The 17697-nt window shown below is 52.3% G+C and overlaps 4 protein-coding genes across 4 annotated transcripts; 1 reads left to right on the forward strand and 3 right to left on the reverse strand.

Moving 5' to 3' along the window:
• Window positions 1-2590: 2590 nt before the first annotated feature.
• Window positions 2591-9769, reverse strand: J3D65DRAFT_124683 (ankyrin repeat-containing domain protein). The gene is made up of 9 exons (XM_066793849.1): window positions 9237-9769; window positions 8969-9182; window positions 8730-8921; window positions 8584-8679; window positions 8366-8539; window positions 8292-8316; window positions 7611-8240; window positions 7192-7551; window positions 2591-7134 (listed from the first exon to the last, which is right to left on the reverse strand). Exons 1-9 carry the CDS (start codon window positions 9543-9545, stop codon window positions 2958-2960), a joined length of 6177 nt encoding a protein of 2058 aa, XP_066651539.1. The 5' UTR covers window positions 9546-9769; the 3' UTR covers window positions 2591-2957.
• A 271-nt stretch (window positions 9770-10040) lies between these two features.
• On the reverse strand, window positions 10041-11426 carry J3D65DRAFT_606781 (uncharacterized protein; the record flags this gene model as incomplete). The annotated part of the gene is made up of 1 exon (XM_066798458.1): window positions 10041-11426. The coding sequence occupies one exon, from the start codon at window positions 11424-11426 to the stop codon at window positions 10041-10043; it is 1386 nt and encodes a 461-aa protein (XP_066651540.1).
• Window positions 11382-12445, reverse strand: J3D65DRAFT_124626 (uncharacterized protein). The gene has a single exon (XM_066793848.1). It carries the CDS (start codon window positions 12212-12214, stop codon window positions 11699-11701), a length of 516 nt encoding a protein of 171 aa, XP_066651541.1. The 5' UTR covers window positions 12215-12445; the 3' UTR covers window positions 11382-11698.
• A 980-nt stretch (window positions 12446-13425) lies between these two features.
• J3D65DRAFT_606783 (uncharacterized protein) lies at window positions 13426-14975 on the forward strand (the record flags this gene model as incomplete). Its single annotated transcript, XM_066798459.1, has 2 exons — window positions 13426-13539; window positions 13746-14975. 2 exons carry the CDS (start codon window positions 13426-13428, stop codon window positions 14973-14975), a joined length of 1344 nt encoding a protein of 447 aa, XP_066651542.1.
• Between the last annotated feature and the right edge of the window lie 2722 nt (window positions 14976-17697).

Raw genomic sequence — 17697 nt, forward strand, 5'->3', positions numbered from 1 at the left:
GGAGAGTAGTAGTAGTAATTATAGTAGAGGGGTAGTATATAAAATATTAAACTAGTAGAAAAATTTAAAATACTTTAAATTACTTAATAAACTAGCTATAGAACTAATTAGAGCTATTAGAAATAGCTAGGGTATTAGGTTATTAAGTAGTAGCTAGGAGGTAGTTAGTCTAGCCTAACTAGGAAAATACTAGGTAGCTAAAGACTTTTATCCTCCTACTATAAGTATAAGTAGTATATATCTACTTTTACTAGTAAAATATATTAATAAACTCCCTAGCTAAGGTAAATTTACTATATTAATAAAATAGGAAACTTTATAGGATATCTACTTTAAATAATAGACCCTTAGTACTAAGTATTCTAGTAAGTTAACTCTAGATTAAGTAAGTATAATTATCTTTACTATTTAGGTAGATTATTAAATTATATAAGATAACTATACTAAACTAGTAGACTAATATATTATCTTTAGTAGTTTTAGCTAGAGTCTATAGTAGGTAATTAAGTAAGGATAAGTAATTAAATAGCTAAAGTCTTATCTTAATAAGCTACTACTACTTATCCTAGTTACTAGTATCTTTTAATAGTAGGATATTCTTAGAGGGTATACTAAAGGTCCTTTTAGTATTAAATAGAATACTTATTTTATTAATAATACTAGTATTACTATAAGTATTACTTATATTACTAGTATTACTAGTATTAGTAGAGAGTTTAATAGAGGATTTACTAGCTAGAGAGTTACTAGGAGGTAAGATAGGTACTTTAGTACTTATAGTAGTAGTAAAGTAGTAAGATAAGAGAGAGTTATAGAGTTAACTATAAGATATTATTACTAGTAGGCTAATAAGAGATAAGATAGTATAGTTTAATAAACTTAATACTAGAGGATTATAAATAAAGAGAGAGTAGTATTTATATAAGGGCTTATAACCTAATTAAAGTAATTATATAAACTATTAATTTAACTATCTACTAAGCTATCTATTTTATAGAAAATACTAGATAGCTTACCTTACTAGGTATTACTATCTATAAATAGACCTCTGTAATATCATAGACTAGGCGCGCTAGTTGAGCAGGTTGCCTAATTTGACACTTATAGATGAGTTCGGTCATCGTAGAAGTATGATGCGTCTCATAATTGCTGGATGGTGCTGATTGAGCAAAGATTAGAGAATACAGAGAAACACACGCATCGTGCCGGTGTGAAATGCGCACCAGCCCATCCAGACGCAGTCAGCTTGCCGGGAAGGCCAGTCAGTCGTTCATGTGGTCAGTCTGGACTTCCCTGACTGAGCTGCGTCGGCTTGTCCATTGAACGCAGGATAGAAGATTGAGGATTGAGGCGCTCTTTATACCCGCAGCTTTCAAACCACTTACAGTCAGCTCCCCGACACATCATTCATCATATGCAGACGAATCAAACAGCTCAGACCCTGGCTTTGCGTATAATGTGAAGAAGCGTCACCTGTCAACGCACCTTTGACACGGCGCTCATGCTTGTGATTCAATCAAGGCGGCCGCCTGGGCTGCAGGGCGGTGCGGTATAAAACCCCCTTTGTCTCCAGCTAGACTTCGATCCTCAGACCTGCCGGCTGAGTTCCGCGCATCTTATTCGCCAAGGCTGAACAAAACACACTACTTTTACACTTGTTTTCGCCGCTTCTACCATGTTATAAAACACTCTCGTGCGGTGCGGGCAGAGCTGAATTCTTGCTCTTTTGCTGTTTCGCTTTCTCTTGGAAAGAATTTGTTCGCTGGGAGAAGCAGCGGTTGTAATGATGGCAGAAAGTGTCATTGATTGGCGATGATGGTAGTCTCTAAGATCAAGCAATGACGCTCTTCGCTGCACTCATATGCTAAAAATATGACAAAAGGAACACGGGCAGGATAAATATCCCACAGAAAGAAAGGAGTACAAAAAGTGGTAATGTCGCGAAGAGTTTGGACCACAAAGAACAGTCAGAAGATGTTGACATGGTGGAAACGACAGACAAGTAGCTGTGTATTGACATCTTGGTCGTCACTGACAAACTGTGTCGCGTCCTGCTCTGCCTCAACAGAACCGGGCAGCGAGACGTGCTTTTATACTCACTCACGACCGAGGGTCCACGCACTGCTGCCTAGCGCGGCTGCAGCCTGTGGGTGGTGTCAAGGCACATGCCGTGGTCGTGTCAGGGGAGGCGTGCGAGCGAGGCTTGTGACCCCTGACTCCTGACTTCTGACTTCTGACTCCTGGCTGCCCGCGGTTGGGTATATAAACGGACCTCTTTCTCGCTGCTGGAGCTACAGAAAAGCTTCTCCTTTAGCCTCTCCTACCGATTTCCCTGGAAATTTGCAATGCCACTGCTTGTCGCGCTTTCGTGGAGGATTTCACTTTGGCCGAAGGGGCCAAAGGATTTCAATTCGGCTGTAGAGGCCAAAGAAGCTCAGCACGGTGCTGCTACCAGCAAATATTTATGGTGACGGGCAGCATAACATCAGGATGAAGGAGAGCGATGTTGATAGCTGATCGCAATGGGATCCAGGAACCCCTGAGACTTCTGGTACCATTCTGGCCAGGGACGCAGCGCCGACCGGGGCGGAATGGGAGACACAAAGGGACCTCTTTCTTACTCATGGAGAAGCCATCCACAAGCCGACGGGCAACCACTCCCAGTTTCAGTGCTGGGGAGGTTTGACTTACTTCGCCGTCGAGTGCTGCCGGAGGGTTTGTAATTTCGACAGCCTGAGTGAGTGCGCGGCATGAGGGAGTCCAACTGCTCAGATGCGCGCCATAAGAGAATGATGGAAATTTTCGAAGAAGGGAAGGATGAACAGCGGTGTCAAATATCAATGATGCCGTTGTCATTTAATTTTGTGCTTGCTCCAAACCCTCTACTCCAAGGTAAGCAGCTTTGAGTTTGGCCCGAGTGCATCGTAACTGGACTGGCCCTCTCTCCCACGGCGTGACTATTCCGAGTCCGAGGCACCGGCGTCAATCAATAGCTGCGCGATATTTTCCTTCTCTTTTGCTACACAAAATGGGCCCCCCTGCAAACCCTCAAAGTCAGCATGCTGACAATCTCTCGAACACTTGTGTCGCGAAGCCTTCAACGCCGAACCGTATTTGCCACCCTTCAAGCTCGGATCGGCGCCCTTCTCCAGCAAGAACTTGACGGCTTGCTCGTTGCCACCGCTTGCCGCTGCCTGGAGTGCGGAGCCAAAGAATCCCCCTTGTGCGTCCACGTCGGCGCCGTTCTCGACGAGAAATTCTGCAATTTGAATATCACTTTCCTGCGGAATGTAACGGTCGGACCACACTCTACTGCTAATTACCGCCGTCAACGCACTGCCATAAAGCCCGGCGATGTGATTGACGTCTGCACCGGCCTCTATGAGGAGCTTTGCGGCCCCCAGCGCGCCCTTTCTCGCCGCAATGTGCAAAGCCGTCCCAAGTTCTGCGGCTTCGGGGTTCGGATCAGCACCAAAGTCGAGCAGGACTTTGACTTGATCTTCGCGATCGAACTTGGCGGCCTGGTACAGCGGGGCCTGGCCTTCTGCACTCTTCGCATTTGGATCGGCGCCGTACGTGAGAAGGACAGTCAAAGGGTCCTTCAACAGGGGTCTACGAGCGTTGGAAAGGAAATGGGTGCAAATAGGACCAACGTCGGTCTTCCGGGACAAGGGCTTGAGAAGGCTTTCGAGGCGCTGCGCCTTGTGCTCCGGGGACTCGTCGTCGTTGTCGTAGGAGTATCCGTCGTCGTAGAAACCGTGATCGTCGTAGTCGTCGTCGTCTGCGAACAACAGCGCAAGCGCGGCCTCAAACACTGGAGCATCGTGATCTATCTCGCGGAGGAGGAGCTGCATGGTTTCCAGGCTCTTGGAACTGGTTGCCCCTTTTAGTGCGTTGTCGTCGACCGTGTTGAAAGCTGCCATGTCCGGATTCAGACTCAAAAAGTACTCCACAACATGTTTCTGGCCTCTACTCGCGGCAAATTTTATGGCTCCGGCATAAGTCGAAGGCTCTGGGTGTGAGACTTTGGAAATGAGATACTTCACAATGTCCAACTTTCCCGCAGATGAGACTAGCTGCAGGATTTCTCGAAACAGCGGTGAATCAGCCTGGGGGATGATGCAAAGTCGACGGTCGAGAAGCTCTATAAGCTGGAGACTTCCTTCTGCAAAAATCATGGGAACAAAGAATTGCACCTTCTCTGCCAAAGGCGTCACGTCGGCTCCGGCTTCGACCAGAACACGAAGGACTTCCAATGCATCGCCAAGCCGGAGCTTTTCTTCCTCATCCATGTTGTACGTAGACCAGAGCTTTTCTTCTTCGTCCTCGTCAGATGATCCGCTGCTCTGCTCATCCAGGCGATCGAAATGGGCGGCAATGGCACTTGTAAGAGCAGCGTCACGAGACGCTGGGCTAGTGCCCTTGGCCAGAAGAGAAGCCACAGTCGAGGCTTCCCCTTGGTACGCAGCCTCTTCCAGCAAACTCCGGCCTGAAAAGACCAACTCACCAATGTTAGGGAAGTTCTGCATAACGGTCGCCAAGAATGGAATCGAACGCCGTTTGAGGGCATTCAAAATCAAGGGGCCGAAGATGTGGGCGCCAAAGCCGACGCTAGCACCTTCAGAGATGAGCATTGAGGAAATTTCCAGGTGCTCTTTCTTAGCGCTTTTCTCGGCGGTGCGCTCAAAAGTTCCACGTCGAACATAGCCCCATGGGTCTTTGCGGAATAGCTGGCGAGCAATGGAGGCATGGCCTCGCTTACACGCCGCAAAAAGCGCGTCTGTTGGATCGGGCTCCTCGTCACGAGTGAGTCGAAGAGGAAAGAGGTCATGACGAGAATGGATGTCGGCGCCTCTTTCGAGGAGAATTTGAACGACTTCCGTCTGGCCAGAGTAACTCGCCAGTTGCAGCGGACTGCCAAATCCTCCGTCTGCTGTTTCGATTTCCGCTCCTTCGTCCAAAAGGTACTTGACCATCTCTACATGCATAGCGGCGACTGCGTTTTGCAGAGCTGTACCTCTTTGTTCTCCTGCGGCATTGACATTGGCGCCGTGTTGAATGAGAAACTTGACGATCTTCAGATTCCCTTGGCCTGCTGCGGCCTGCAGCGCGTTTCCGTTTTTCTTTCCCGGAGCGTCGATGCGGGCTCCATTCTCCAGAAGAAAACGCACAATCCGCAAGTGCCCGGTATCAGATGCAACTTGGATGGCATTTCCATGCATGCCACCAGTGTCTTCAATGTCGGCGCCATGTTCGAGGAGAAAGCGGACGACTTCCAGGTTATCTCTTTCGCAAAACACTTGCAGACACGAGCCGAATTGGCCCCAATGCTGATCGATTGGCGCGCCTCTTTCCAGAAGCAGCGATGCGATGTCGAGGCGCGAGCCTTCGAGCGCAGCCTGCAAAGGTGTACCAAGTGTCTGGCGCTTCGCACTGATGTTGGCTCCATTGTCGAGCAGGCATATCACTGCGTCGCGGTGGCCCCAGAAAGCGGCGATTTGCAAAGCAGTGTACGTGGAGCCTGAATCGTATCTGTTATAGGTTTCGTCATCATCTGCGGCGTCAATTTTGGCGCCCATGTCGATGAACTTTTGTATTAACTGAACATTTCCGTAACGCGCAGCCAGCTCAAGAGAACCAGAGTCGCCTGGACAATCGACTTGTTCGGTGCCATCATGAATTTTAGGCAAAGTCCTGCGCACTTCTCGGGAAGGGAGGGAGTTCTCCATCACGTAGAATCTGTGTCTCGTGTCGACGGGAGCTCCCTTTTGAAGTAGCAAGTCCACAACATCGTCATTTCTCGCGTGGATTGCGGCTTGCAAAACACTTCGAAATCGACCAACCGCCTTTATGCTGGCCTTATTCTGCAGCAGAAGTTTGATCGCCTCCTGGTGTCCTGCGTAGGCTGCAGCTTGCATGGTGCTTTTGAAAAACCCACCGTGACCATCGGGGTTCGCGCCGTGCTCCAAAAGGATGGACATGGTAGATATGTGGTTTTTGGACGCTGCTGCTTGTAAAGCATCACCGAGCTCATCATCTTGGACGTTTGGATCGGCTCCTTGATCAAGAAGCCACACCAGAACATCGTCTTTGCCGGCGATCGCGGCTGCGCGGAGGGGATAGCCGAATCTCCCTCTCGAGCCGAGACTTGCTCCTTCTTGATGGACAAGCTGCACGAGGCTCAGCTTTCCGCCTGCTATCGCAGCTTGGAGAGCGTTGCCAAAATACCCCACTTCCGCATTGATGTCTGCATATCTTGCGAGAAGTCTTTTCGACTCTTTCTCCCTGCGGCCGTGGAGCGCTACCTGCAGTGGATCGTGGTTTTCGTGTGGTGCGTAGTCGCCGAGTTTGCCTTGCAACAGGTGCTCCACCAGCTGTGCATGGCCTTTAAAGCCAGCAAACTGCAGAGCGTCGTTGAATTCGTCCTGAGTCGAGAATCTGAAGCCGCTACGAAGGAGTGCCTCGATGATGTCTTCGTGACCGCCGGCCAAAGAAGCCTGCAACGGATTGGCAAAGTCGCCGGGGCCAAAGTCAGTCGCCGCATGATGATCTAGCAGCAGTTTGACGATGCTGCAATGACCAAAGAACGCGGCGGCTTTGATGGCAGATCCGAATCGCCCACAGGCGGCGGAGACGTTGCATCCCAGACCAATCAGGCCTTTGACCACATCCTCATGCCCAAAGTGAGCTGCAAGGTATAGCCCACTAGCGTCGTGTTTGTTGAGAAGCTCCAGATCCTGCAGTAGACCGCGTTCGCTCAAATTTTGGAGCACCTCAGATAGCCCGAAACAGCTAATTGTGAACAGGGGAGAAGGAGGTGAGCTCGATAATGCATTCAGCTTCTTGGTTAGATCGCCATGCCAGCGTACTTCTTGCGATTGGAGTTTGCCATCAACACTGTCGAGCCAATCTTCAAAATGTTCCTCTTTTGTGAAAAATTCCAGCAGCATTGCTTTCAGAACGGCATCTCGATGAGGCACTCCGACGGCTTCGCAGTGGATAGGCCAGTAGACCGTTGCGTAGTCGACCAAGAGATCCTTGGAAGGTCCATCCCAGATGTAGGCGCCCAAGCATCTTCCCGTTACAGCTGAGTGCGTCTCAGTAGAGTCGAACTCTGGAAGCGATTCAAGATATCTGAAGATGTCGATTTTGGTGAGCAGAATTGACATGGCATGGAGGAGATTCACTTACTCTCTTACTGACGTATGCGACAAGCGAAGCACGTCTGATTCAGAATCCAGGACGACGAGGCCACAACAGCAATCGAGAAGCTCGGTTGTCGAAAATGCCTCGTCGGCTCGAATGCTCCTGGAGACTGCCGCAATCAGTTCCTCGACGGAGAGAGGTCTTTGAGCGCAAAGCAGCCATTTAAGGACCAATGTGGTGACAGTCTTGGCCGTCTGCTCCAAGGAAGTAATGCGAGCGTAAACGGCATCGAACGATTTGATCAGGCCCGCAGGGAGATGGCGCAGCGCAGCGCGTACATCTTCGTCGAGCTTTATCCGCTCGGTGTCGCGGATAGTCTCAAGTTGCAGAGTGACCCACAGGAACCTGAGACATGTAAGAACAGCGCAAGGGAGTCGCCGAAGTCTCCAGACACTGACACTTACATTCCTTGCGCTCCGGCCTCCAAAGCAGAGATGATATCGTTCTCGAGCTGGCCGAGTTTGTGAGCCTCTTTGCCCGGCTTTTGCCCCCATTCCGTGATGAAGTCTTTGGCCTTGGACTTGATGAATCTGCCGAGATCTTCGTGGTTCTGTTTCGCGGTTACGGAGATTTCCTGTGACTGGCCAAGTCGCATTTTGATGTCATCTTCCTCGCGGCTGCTCACGAGGATTTTAACAAGATCTCTAGATTTTGCAACAATCTCCTCACACGCCGACATGATCAGTCCTCGCTGCTGAGAGTCGCATTCGTCGAGTCCGTCGATAACTATTGTAGCCGGGGTTGCGGCAGTGAGTTGAAGAATGAGCTCCACAGATTCTTCCTTCGTCAAAGGCGACGCATCAAGGCCATTCTTCTTTCCATCTTCGACCTTGTTCTTGTACTTGTTGACTGTTACTCCCGCGATTTGGCCGTCGGTCTTGGACACGGATAGCTGCTTCACGATGGCCCGCAAGATTTCTTCGCAGTTGGCTCGCTGAGGCTCTGCAGTATCTCGACAGCAGTAGAAGTACGCGATTGGCGCAGCTTGCGGAACATACGCTCGCTGTTTCTCCAGATCTTCAATCATTACAGCCCTGAGATTGTCAGAAATTTCTTGATCATGCAGTAAACTTGATGCAACTCACGCAAGGCGACTCTTGCCGCAACCCCCTGACCAATGTTGTGAGCATCTGTCCCCACCATTAATGATAGATCTTACATGTTCCATGAAGCCACAGGATCTCGGAGGAGCTTGAGGACTTCCAAGATGCATATTCGGGATTTGTGAGGAGCCACTCTCCCGTATTTGGCAATATTCCTGAAATCATCGCTTCGTGATGCTTGCGGAAGTCTATGGCAGACAGCCACTTGAGAAGATCGCTCCTCTCCGATGCTGGAAGATGTCAGCGAAATACAGTCATGGATCCGTCATTGTACCTTCGAGTGCATTATGCAACCGTCCAATCTGACCTTCAATTCGAACAAAGGGGGTCTCCAAGTCCTTCAGCGCCTGCTGGAGAATCTTTTGTGTTACTGCTTCTGGATTAGCAAATCTCGTAGCACAAGGATGAAACAGTCCATGCCTTGGAGTTCGTCAACTTTGACAGTCATCGTTCCGAAAGATGCTTTGTTGGACTCGGTAATGGTCAAGGTTGCTGTCGTTCGTTCGGCATCGATGAGTTCTCTCTGGTACCTCACTTTCTGATCTCCTTCGGAAACGTCTTTGAGCGCATCTTCGAGGACTTGCCTCCTTGTTGTGTCGGCGAGAATTTTGCCTGTCTGAGTTCAGTCACATGTCACGAGATAATCACATTGTACTTACGAATAAAGCTTTTTTTGTAGTACCGCATCGCTTCGCAAAGGTAACTCAAAAGCACGCCGTAGAGCTTCGATAATTGGGTTTCGAATGATTTTTGGGCATCCGATGTCGCAGGAAGATAGAGTTTCTCCATGATCGTGCAGCGGGCGATAATGTCAGAAGCCTTTTCCAACCCTTCGATCATGGCATCAAAAGCCTCGGTACTGTTCATACAAAACTAGTAGCAGGTCAGCTTTGGTCAAGCAAAGCTTTCTCCCCACTCTCAACTCACCTGCAGCAAGAAACGGATCCCTGCCCACGGAAACGCAGCATGGACCGGGTCAAACGACACAGCGGTGTCGACGACCGCAAGAAACGACTTGACGGACGAGATGAACTTTGCGCAAACGTCTCGAATGACAATCTCCCGGCCCTTGAAGCCTTTGGTCTTCCAACGTCGGCGCAAGCATTGATCCTGCTGCTCTTCGACTTTGGCCACAATGTCGTTCAAAATTTCTCGCTTTGAGGCGCTGCCGCAGCGAAACATGCGCTGGTCCTTTTCGCTGAGTTTTGCAATCGACTGGTCCCAAAGAGATGACATTTGGATGGGCACAGGCGCATGTCCTGTTGATGACGGGTTTCAGAGGGTGTTGGTGAGGTGGTGAGTTTTGCAGTAAAGTTGTAAAGCTGATGTGCCGCGTGGGGGGCCACGAGGCTACAGGGCTGCGAAGGAGATTGAGAGCAGAAGTCTGTGCACACAAAGCTGCAGCTCTTGAGAATTGGGGGCGGAAACCTTTGCCCATGTGAATTTCTCTCAGCCCCATCTGCCTTATCTCTGCGCAGCTGGCAGCGATGATCGATTGAAAGACTGCTGCTTGGAATCCAGAAAGACGAACGATCACGCAGGGCAGCTCGTCTTGGAATTCGAAGTTGATTTTCCTGAAGAGTCCTGACAATACTGCTGAAAAGTGTAAGATAGAATGAAGAAAGAGGCGCAAATAACGAACCAGAAAAACCAACCTGCTTCGAAACAATCATCTAAATCTGCATCTCCGACCGGCTCCGATCACAAACAAATCGCGCAAAGACTTGTTCCTCAGTCCAGTGGAGCCTCAAACCACACGCCCTCAACTCCCGCTCCCAGCCCGTCAACTCCTCGGCACCGCCCGACGACCAGTGTGCCCCGACCCTCGACGCACTCAGCTTCATAGTCGCACGTCAGCGCGTTGGTGATGACGCTGCGGCGTGAGAGCACGAACGCGAAGCCGAAGGGCGAGAAGTCGAAGCTGTTGGCATGCCCTTCTGCCTGCTCGTCTTCCATTTCCTCCTCGGCGTCGTATTCCCCGGCGTAGTCATAATCATACGTCTCTTCGTCGTTGTCGGCGACAAGGTCCGCGATGTATTGAGTGGTGGGTTGGGGGGTCGTGGTCGTGTGGGAGAGGAGCGACAGAGCCCACAGACAGCGTTTGAAGTATGCGTGCGCGACGCGGAAATAGTTGATGGGCGAGTGCGGTGTGGTGGGGAGGTGGTAGGCGACGAGACCGGCGAGGAAGAAGAGCAGCGGTGTCTCTGGCGGGAATGGCAGTGGCTCCTGCGGTTGAGCGAGCGGACGAGGAGCATCCGGCGGGACCCCGTGCTCTTCGTTTGCTCTTGTTTGTTTGCTCGCTTGATGGCTCCAAAATTTGCGCTTTGCAGCTCTTCCGGCCTCTGCGGTAGTTGCTGGACCTGCTGCCTCGGCGCCTTCGACAGAATCGACTTCCGGTTCTTCAGAGGTGGTAGCCTGAGGTGCTCGAATGCTCCTCTCCCGCGTCAACGTTTTCGTTCCCCTTCTCGCGCTGATTTGTGCACGATCCACAGCGCCAGAGTTGGTGACAGACCACACCGCACCTGCGCGGATGAAGCGACCCATTGTCGTGATGGAGTTGGTAACAGTCGCCGCCTTGCCAATGTGTGGCGGAGGTCTCGTGTCTCTTTCAACATTCGTCCCGCTGGCACCTGCCAACTCAGAAACAGGAGTGCCGTTTTTCTTTGATGGCGCGATCCTAGCAGCGCCAGCGCGAATGAAGTCAGCCACAGTCGTCGTCGCCGATCGCGCTCTGCCGAGTCTGTTCCGCATAGCCGCACCATCGAGCGCATCCTCGTCTTCAACAGCGCTTGCCTTCAGGCCCATCGATGCACTAACCTCGTCAAGGGCCTCTTCGATCGCTTTAAGCGCCAGGGCGTAATCGCCCAAGTGAAAACGCACTACGCCAAGGTTCGCCCACAGTTTGGCGCGCGAGATATGCGGTGTGCTGTCAGTCGAGGTGCGGCGCAGGATCTGCGCAATGAGCAGGGCAGCCGACGTCCAGTTTAAGTGATGAAAGAGGTGGGAGGCTTGTGTCCACAGCGCAAGTGCTTCGTTGCTGCTAAGCGGTGGTAAAGGGCGAGAACGAGGTGGTGTTGCACAGACCGGCGTCGGAGGAGGATTTTTGAGGCAGGCCATGTTGGGAAGACTGTTCTTGATACGAGAATTGGTTGACTGAAGAGTCGTTGCTGCTGAAGACGGGGAGCGAGAGGTTTATATTGTGGCTTACGCAGCCTGGACTTGCAACTTTGCTGGGTGGCACGACTAGCTTTGCGACGTGGATTTCCTTTGTCGCCGCGTCCTTGTGGTGTTTGGCCACGACAGAGGGCATCTCGACGATCGTGACAACGACACGGCCTCATGACGCAAAGCAGAAGACAACAGCTGAACGAGGAGTCAGCAAGAAGACTTCACTCCACTTTCCTCCTTGTCACTGCCATCATTTCATATGGCGCCAACCCGCAGTCTTCGATGATTTCGACCGGCGCAAACGCGGGAAATTTGAAGCAGTCTTGGAAGTCTTCCCAGTCGAGTCGCGGTCCAAGCCAGACCACAACCGTGACTTCTCCATCTGCATGCGCGTCGAAATATCTCTTGATGAGTCCTGGCTCTCTGGGATAAACAAAGATCCAGGCTTGTGCTGCTTTGGCTCGTGGACAAATATCCCACGTGCCACCAACTTCCCACGTGGCCTCTTCAGGGAGGTATTTGTTGATTGACGAGTTGACTTCGACACCCTCCACGTGCAGAGCAGGGTCGTGTGCTTGAAGTTGAGCCTCGAAAAAACCGGAGCCGCTACCAATGGAGAGCGCTAGACAACCGTGAGCAGGAAGGAGCACGTCTAATTTTGACAGAAACGTGGCGGAAAGGCTCAGACAGCAGTCGGGATGATGCCTTGGTGTTGAAGACAACATTGGGAGAGCCATGCTGCTTTGGTATCGTTGTGGCGTAACAAGCTATTGCGGCTTGGTCCGAATAGTGCCTTGTCCCGGCGCTAAAGGCTTGGACTTCGCCAGAAAATGATTTGAGATGACTGTGGTCTAGGCAAGTAATGAAGACAAGTGTTGGTGGATTTCCAAATAAGAATGCGTTGATTGGTTGGGTGTATTGGAAGAGGAGATGACGTTGAAAGAAAATTCGAATTGGTGTCACGTGAGTATGACCTTGAAAATCAAATCTGTCTGCGCGTGCCGCCGAGTGAATTGTCAGCTTACCAGGACGACAAGAATGTCTTCGTTTCGTGAAGATGACAAGCTGCAGCCCTCGGGCGTGTCCGCGGAGTCAGAGATTAGAAGCCACAACTTAGGCTCAAGGAACCAAAAAAGAAGACGTAGGAACGCTTTTAAAGCCCGCGGCGTCGCGCCTGATAATCAGCCAATAAAGCCGTCATGCGTACGGATTGGTATGGCATATACGGTTCAGCCGTTGACTCGGCTCTCAGCTTATTGTCCAACGAGTTGGAGTTGAATAAGCGAGAAGCAGCGTTGGAACAGTCCGCCAAGTATCGAATGAACCACGGGACTCGGGTCAGACAACCGGATGCTTCCCGAGGCAGATCCTATCGTCAAATCATCAATAAATGGAAGAATCAGAGATGGCAGTGTGGGGGACAAGTCGGCTTGGCAAGACCAGCGGTGGGCGAGGTTCGCTTAATCTCATGCTCGGTCCAAATCCATGGCATTGAAAGGAATGGACTCGTAACGCACACAGGATCTGTCGATGCGGTAAGAGGCCATGTTTTTCTGCTAGGTCGAGGTTCTTGCGGGTTGTTGACTGCGACGGGCGCGGAGCAGATATATGGAAACGGAAAAGCGAAGACGCCGCGAGGAGGCACAGGCTCGTAAAGGAGCGAATATCTAGAAGGTCGAGGTCGTGGGCAAGCGTGGTGCCAGTGGATCAGGTTGAGGCGGTGGGCGGCGGACGGCGGTAGACGGCGGTCCCGGGGTGGTTATTTTTAGGTTGAGAGGATCGGCTAGCCTAACCGCTTTGGGCAGGGCCGCTGACAGCGTCGTCAGATCGGCCGGGCCTCGCAGACGCAAATGCATCGACACTCCGACCACCACTCGTCCTCTACTCCTCCATACACCAAGGCTGACATACCCAGTCCGCACGCCCTCGTACCCGCACAGCCGTCGCCATGCCATCTCATCCCATGTGCGCCTGCCTCCGCCGCCCGCCCGCCGCCGCCGCCGCCGCCGCCGCCGCCGCCGCCTCCGCCGAGCGAGCTGGCGATTCTGGCCCGCAAACAGCGGTATAGCCTCACGTTGGTTGCATCCTGTCACCTTGTTTATGTTGCCAGCCAACGCATCCAACAAGCAAAAATAGTCCCAATTCGTCGTCGTAGTGCTTCTCTTTGTGCACCTGGGCCAACCTCAGCCCTACTTTCAAGCCACTTCCTCGCCATGCCCCAAATCCTTCCGCTTCTAGTCAACTGGGCTTGCAATACTTATGGACTAGCCATCACTCCTTTTAGCGTGGCTTTGGTCCTCTCCGCACTCTGTACCACTCGCCTATCCGCCCCTGACTGATCTTCTGTCATTACCCGTACATTCGGCAAACTTCTTTGCCTGCTCCACCTTCTTTGACGATTCGGTTGTCACGGGATACTGTGCGTGCTTTCACAACTGCTTGATCGGCGTCCAGCATCATTTGCGCTCCCTCGACATGCAACCTTGCTCCGCTGCCACGCCCGCACCCTATCCGCTCTTGCCTACACCCGAATATATCAGCTATTCCGCCCAGCTGATGCTCCACTCTCCCGTGCTCCTTGCCCATGTCGGGTCTTCTGCCCGAATGGACTATCCTCAACTTAATACTACCTCCGCCCGAGCTCAGACTCCATCCACTGCATCGATACCCTACCCTTCTGGCACCCGAGCAGGACCTCCTCTTACTTTAAACGTCCCCCACGGAGAAAGAAGAAGAAGACCCGGCTTTCTACCATCTCCCCAAACTGTCTCGCAACGCTCCATCTCGCTTGACAAACCTCTTCCAGCCATTCCTCGCTCGGCCCCTCCAACACAGACCTCTTATTCACGAACTCCATCAAGCAACGCTTCCATGTCAAGCGGTCGAGACTGGCGACCTTCACCTTTGAGGGTGCCTAGTAGGCCTGGCACCTCCGCTATTCCCGCACACGATACTCCGCCTTCACAGCCCGCAGACGACTCTCGAAGACCAAGCCAGGCGGAATCAGCAAAGAGTCCTCCACACACTTATGCTGGCGCACCTTGGGCAGACTCTCCCCCACGTGCGAACCGCGGACGAGATAGCCAAGGCAGAGCCCGAAGTCAAAGCGAAACCTTCGAGGATCTCAATGAACTCCACCAATTTGCCGAAGCAACTTCTGGCTTTGAGCCATTTTCGCCGTTGCGCGGACCTCAGCATCCTACAAACTCGGTCTACAGCGAGCACCATGGTCCACGCATTTCGTCACAGCCCTCCTTGCCCACCTATGAGCAGGTGGACCCTCCCAACAGGAGCCTGACTTCTTCCCAAGCCCTGGCAGAGGCTCTGGCCGAAATCGAAGCCGAAGAGCGACTCCGCGCAGAACGAGGCGACGAGCTACCTGATTACGCACAAAGCCAGTGGGAAGCACAAAGCAAAGCTAGGAGGGCTGCCGCGCAGCGCGCAGCTGAGCTGGAGAGACAGTGGGTTGAGGCGAGAATGAGGCGACCAAGCCAATGAGGATCTATTTACAGCACGGCGTTCTGGGGATACTGCATACCAAAAGCATTTTGGTGTTTGAGATGCATTTGAGCATCAGGCATTCGCTTCCGGGATCATGGGCGACTCTTGTTTTGTATTTTCGCATAGCATTTCGGCGCCGTATACCCTCACTCTCGTTTTTAGAATCATATCACATGCAATTCTTTGCAAGGGCACAATTTTCTTCTTCCAGTTCTCGACCGTTGTACAACCAACAACCACTCCCGTCATGCGGCGTAACCAGTGCGCACCCTGCCTTCGACACCCCGGCTCCAGCCCTACGCCCTGGTCAGTTAGGCGAGACTCGAATCTAAAAGAAGGAGAACACGTTTGCTGCCGCCACCAAGAACTGCACCACGCGTGCCCTCGCATAATGCCTTGCTGCTTCGTTACTTCCTTGGTCTATCTTTGCCACGAGATGGTACGAGGCAGCTTACGCCACACACCTCACCAGCAGCGCTCGACGCCATTCCCGGTTTTGCCATCGTCGAGCAGCCCCTCAAACCTCCAAGCGAGACGGATCCCTGCACCAAAACAAAACCACAAGTCTCAACACCAAGTCTGACGGAAAAAACAGGCAGCTGCTCTGGAACTCTGGTTTTCGTTAGTGCAATGGAACGTGGTATTCCTGACGCTTGGCCGCAGAGACTTGCGACCGTCCAGATGCCGAAGGCCGGAGAAGCCTCCACGATACGCAAAATGCTCGTCAACGCTGCAACCGCCCCACGGCCACAACCAGCTCCTAAGCCAAAAAGGTCAGGGATGACTGGCTGGTTGGAGAAAAAAGAACATTGTTCCCACATGCCGTCCTTGCCTTACTCGCATGAACCCCACGACTCTCCGCTGTCCAGCAAGGTGCCCCTTGTACGACCCTGGATTCCACCGCATCATGGCTGCACCTCACCACTCTTTGCATCTTCACGACACAGCTTGGACAAATCGCCACCTCTTTTCTCTCGCATTCTGCATATTTGCCATCAGCCACGAGCATCTCACCGCCACGCATGCATGCTCCCGCTTCGCATCCCGCGTCGCATTCACAAACGTCTGTAACGCAGTCGACCCAGTGAGACAGCATACGCCCGTACACACAACCACAACACCACCAACACACGGACCTAGGCCCGGGCCTACCCACCCTGTGAAGACCTGGCCCGCGTGCGGCTCGGCCGCCACTCCCGGCTCCGGCTGTGGCACCTGCGTGCCCTGGCCCCCAAATCCCCAGAGCACTGGACATACCTTATCCAGGGCTCCGAGAAAAACTCTCACGATGGTCCCGTCTGCAACTCCTACCTGACCGGATGCAGGGATGTCATCTTGGGCTTCCAGAGGCAACGGACAACACGGCAAACCCACGGATGACAAGTTCGGCTTCGGCATTTTGTTCAAGCGCACACCGCCGCCACCACCACCGGCAAACCCTCAGGCATACTGATTGCTTACTTTGGACGCTAGAAGGTCTTGCTTCACCTTATCACTTGCGCTCATCTGGCTTCCCGACCGTACTTCTCACCCCCTTCTCGCGTTCGGATTCGGATCTCGCATCCCCCTCTCCTCGTCTCCTCCTTTTCTCCCTCAAGTTTCTTTTCCCCTTGTGCGACACGGCCGCCACTTTTGTGCCCAAATCCGCAGATCGCGTGGTCGCCGCCGCCGCCGCTGCGGCTCCATTCAATGACGATGTCGTGAGCCACACCAAGTGCCCGCACGCTGCGGAGCTGCCCACTGAGCGCCGGCGCCCTGCATGGGTTTGGACGATATGGATGCCATGAAGTGGACTGCCAATCCCGACACAATTCTTCTCCGACCCGGTCGCGGTCCCGTTCCCCGGTTGTGGTGCATGCATGCAGTTCGCTTGAAGGATTTGCCCGCGTGGTGCGGATACTAAAAATAGGGTCTGACGTACCTGGGGACCTGCGCGGTGAAGACTGTCATGTGGACTGTGCTTTTGGATGTATGTTTGGAATTTACCGTGAGAATATGGAAGCAAGAGGAGAATCAGCTTCGAATGTTGGCGGAGGTCAGCAGTCTCAGTGCACACTGTCGCGACACACGGAGCACCACAAACTTATGGGGTATGAAAATGCTTCATCAGTCTATCTCAATCGGTCGGAGGAAGATGAATACCTCTATCCGTCTCTGCACTTGGACACGCCGATCAGTCTTCTTTCTCTTCGCCTCTTACTAGGGGTAGGCTTTTCACAACCCATCGGATGCTGAGACCGGCAAGTGGAAGCCAAAAGCGAGCCTTGACCAGCAAGACACTCGCATGAAATTTTGAGCCGGCAGGGTGATCATGACCGAATCGACGAAGGGGCGAAAAATGCCCTGGACCATCCAGTGGCCAAACAACAGCGAAAATTTTGAAGTATCGTGGAGAACTCTCGGGGAACACACCAAGGAAGCGGTGTCTCAACGACGACGCTCGCGCTCTCATGGCCCGACGCTTTGTAATGCCAGGGAACATGGCGAACGTTGCCACAAAAACTGAAACCTAAGCACTGGGCTGGTTGCAAACGGTGATCCCGAATCCCAATCTAGGATTGCAACATGCAATTTCGCAAATTCCCATGGTCAAGCAGATTATCCCCGTCAATGTCCATCCGACCAGCCGTTCGCCCGCAAAGCCTACCTCTCCACCAGCTGCCCTGTGCCGCGCGATCAGCACCCTCCCATCACTACTTGAGAACTGAAGTTCTCCACA

This window comes from Phyllosticta citribraziliensis (genome assembly GCF_038025025.1).
Source record: "Phyllosticta citribraziliensis strain CPC 17464 chromosome Unknown J3D65scaffold_12, whole genome shotgun sequence".
Lineage (NCBI taxonomy): Eukaryota > Fungi > Ascomycota > Dothideomycetes > Botryosphaeriales > Phyllostictaceae > Phyllosticta > Phyllosticta citribraziliensis.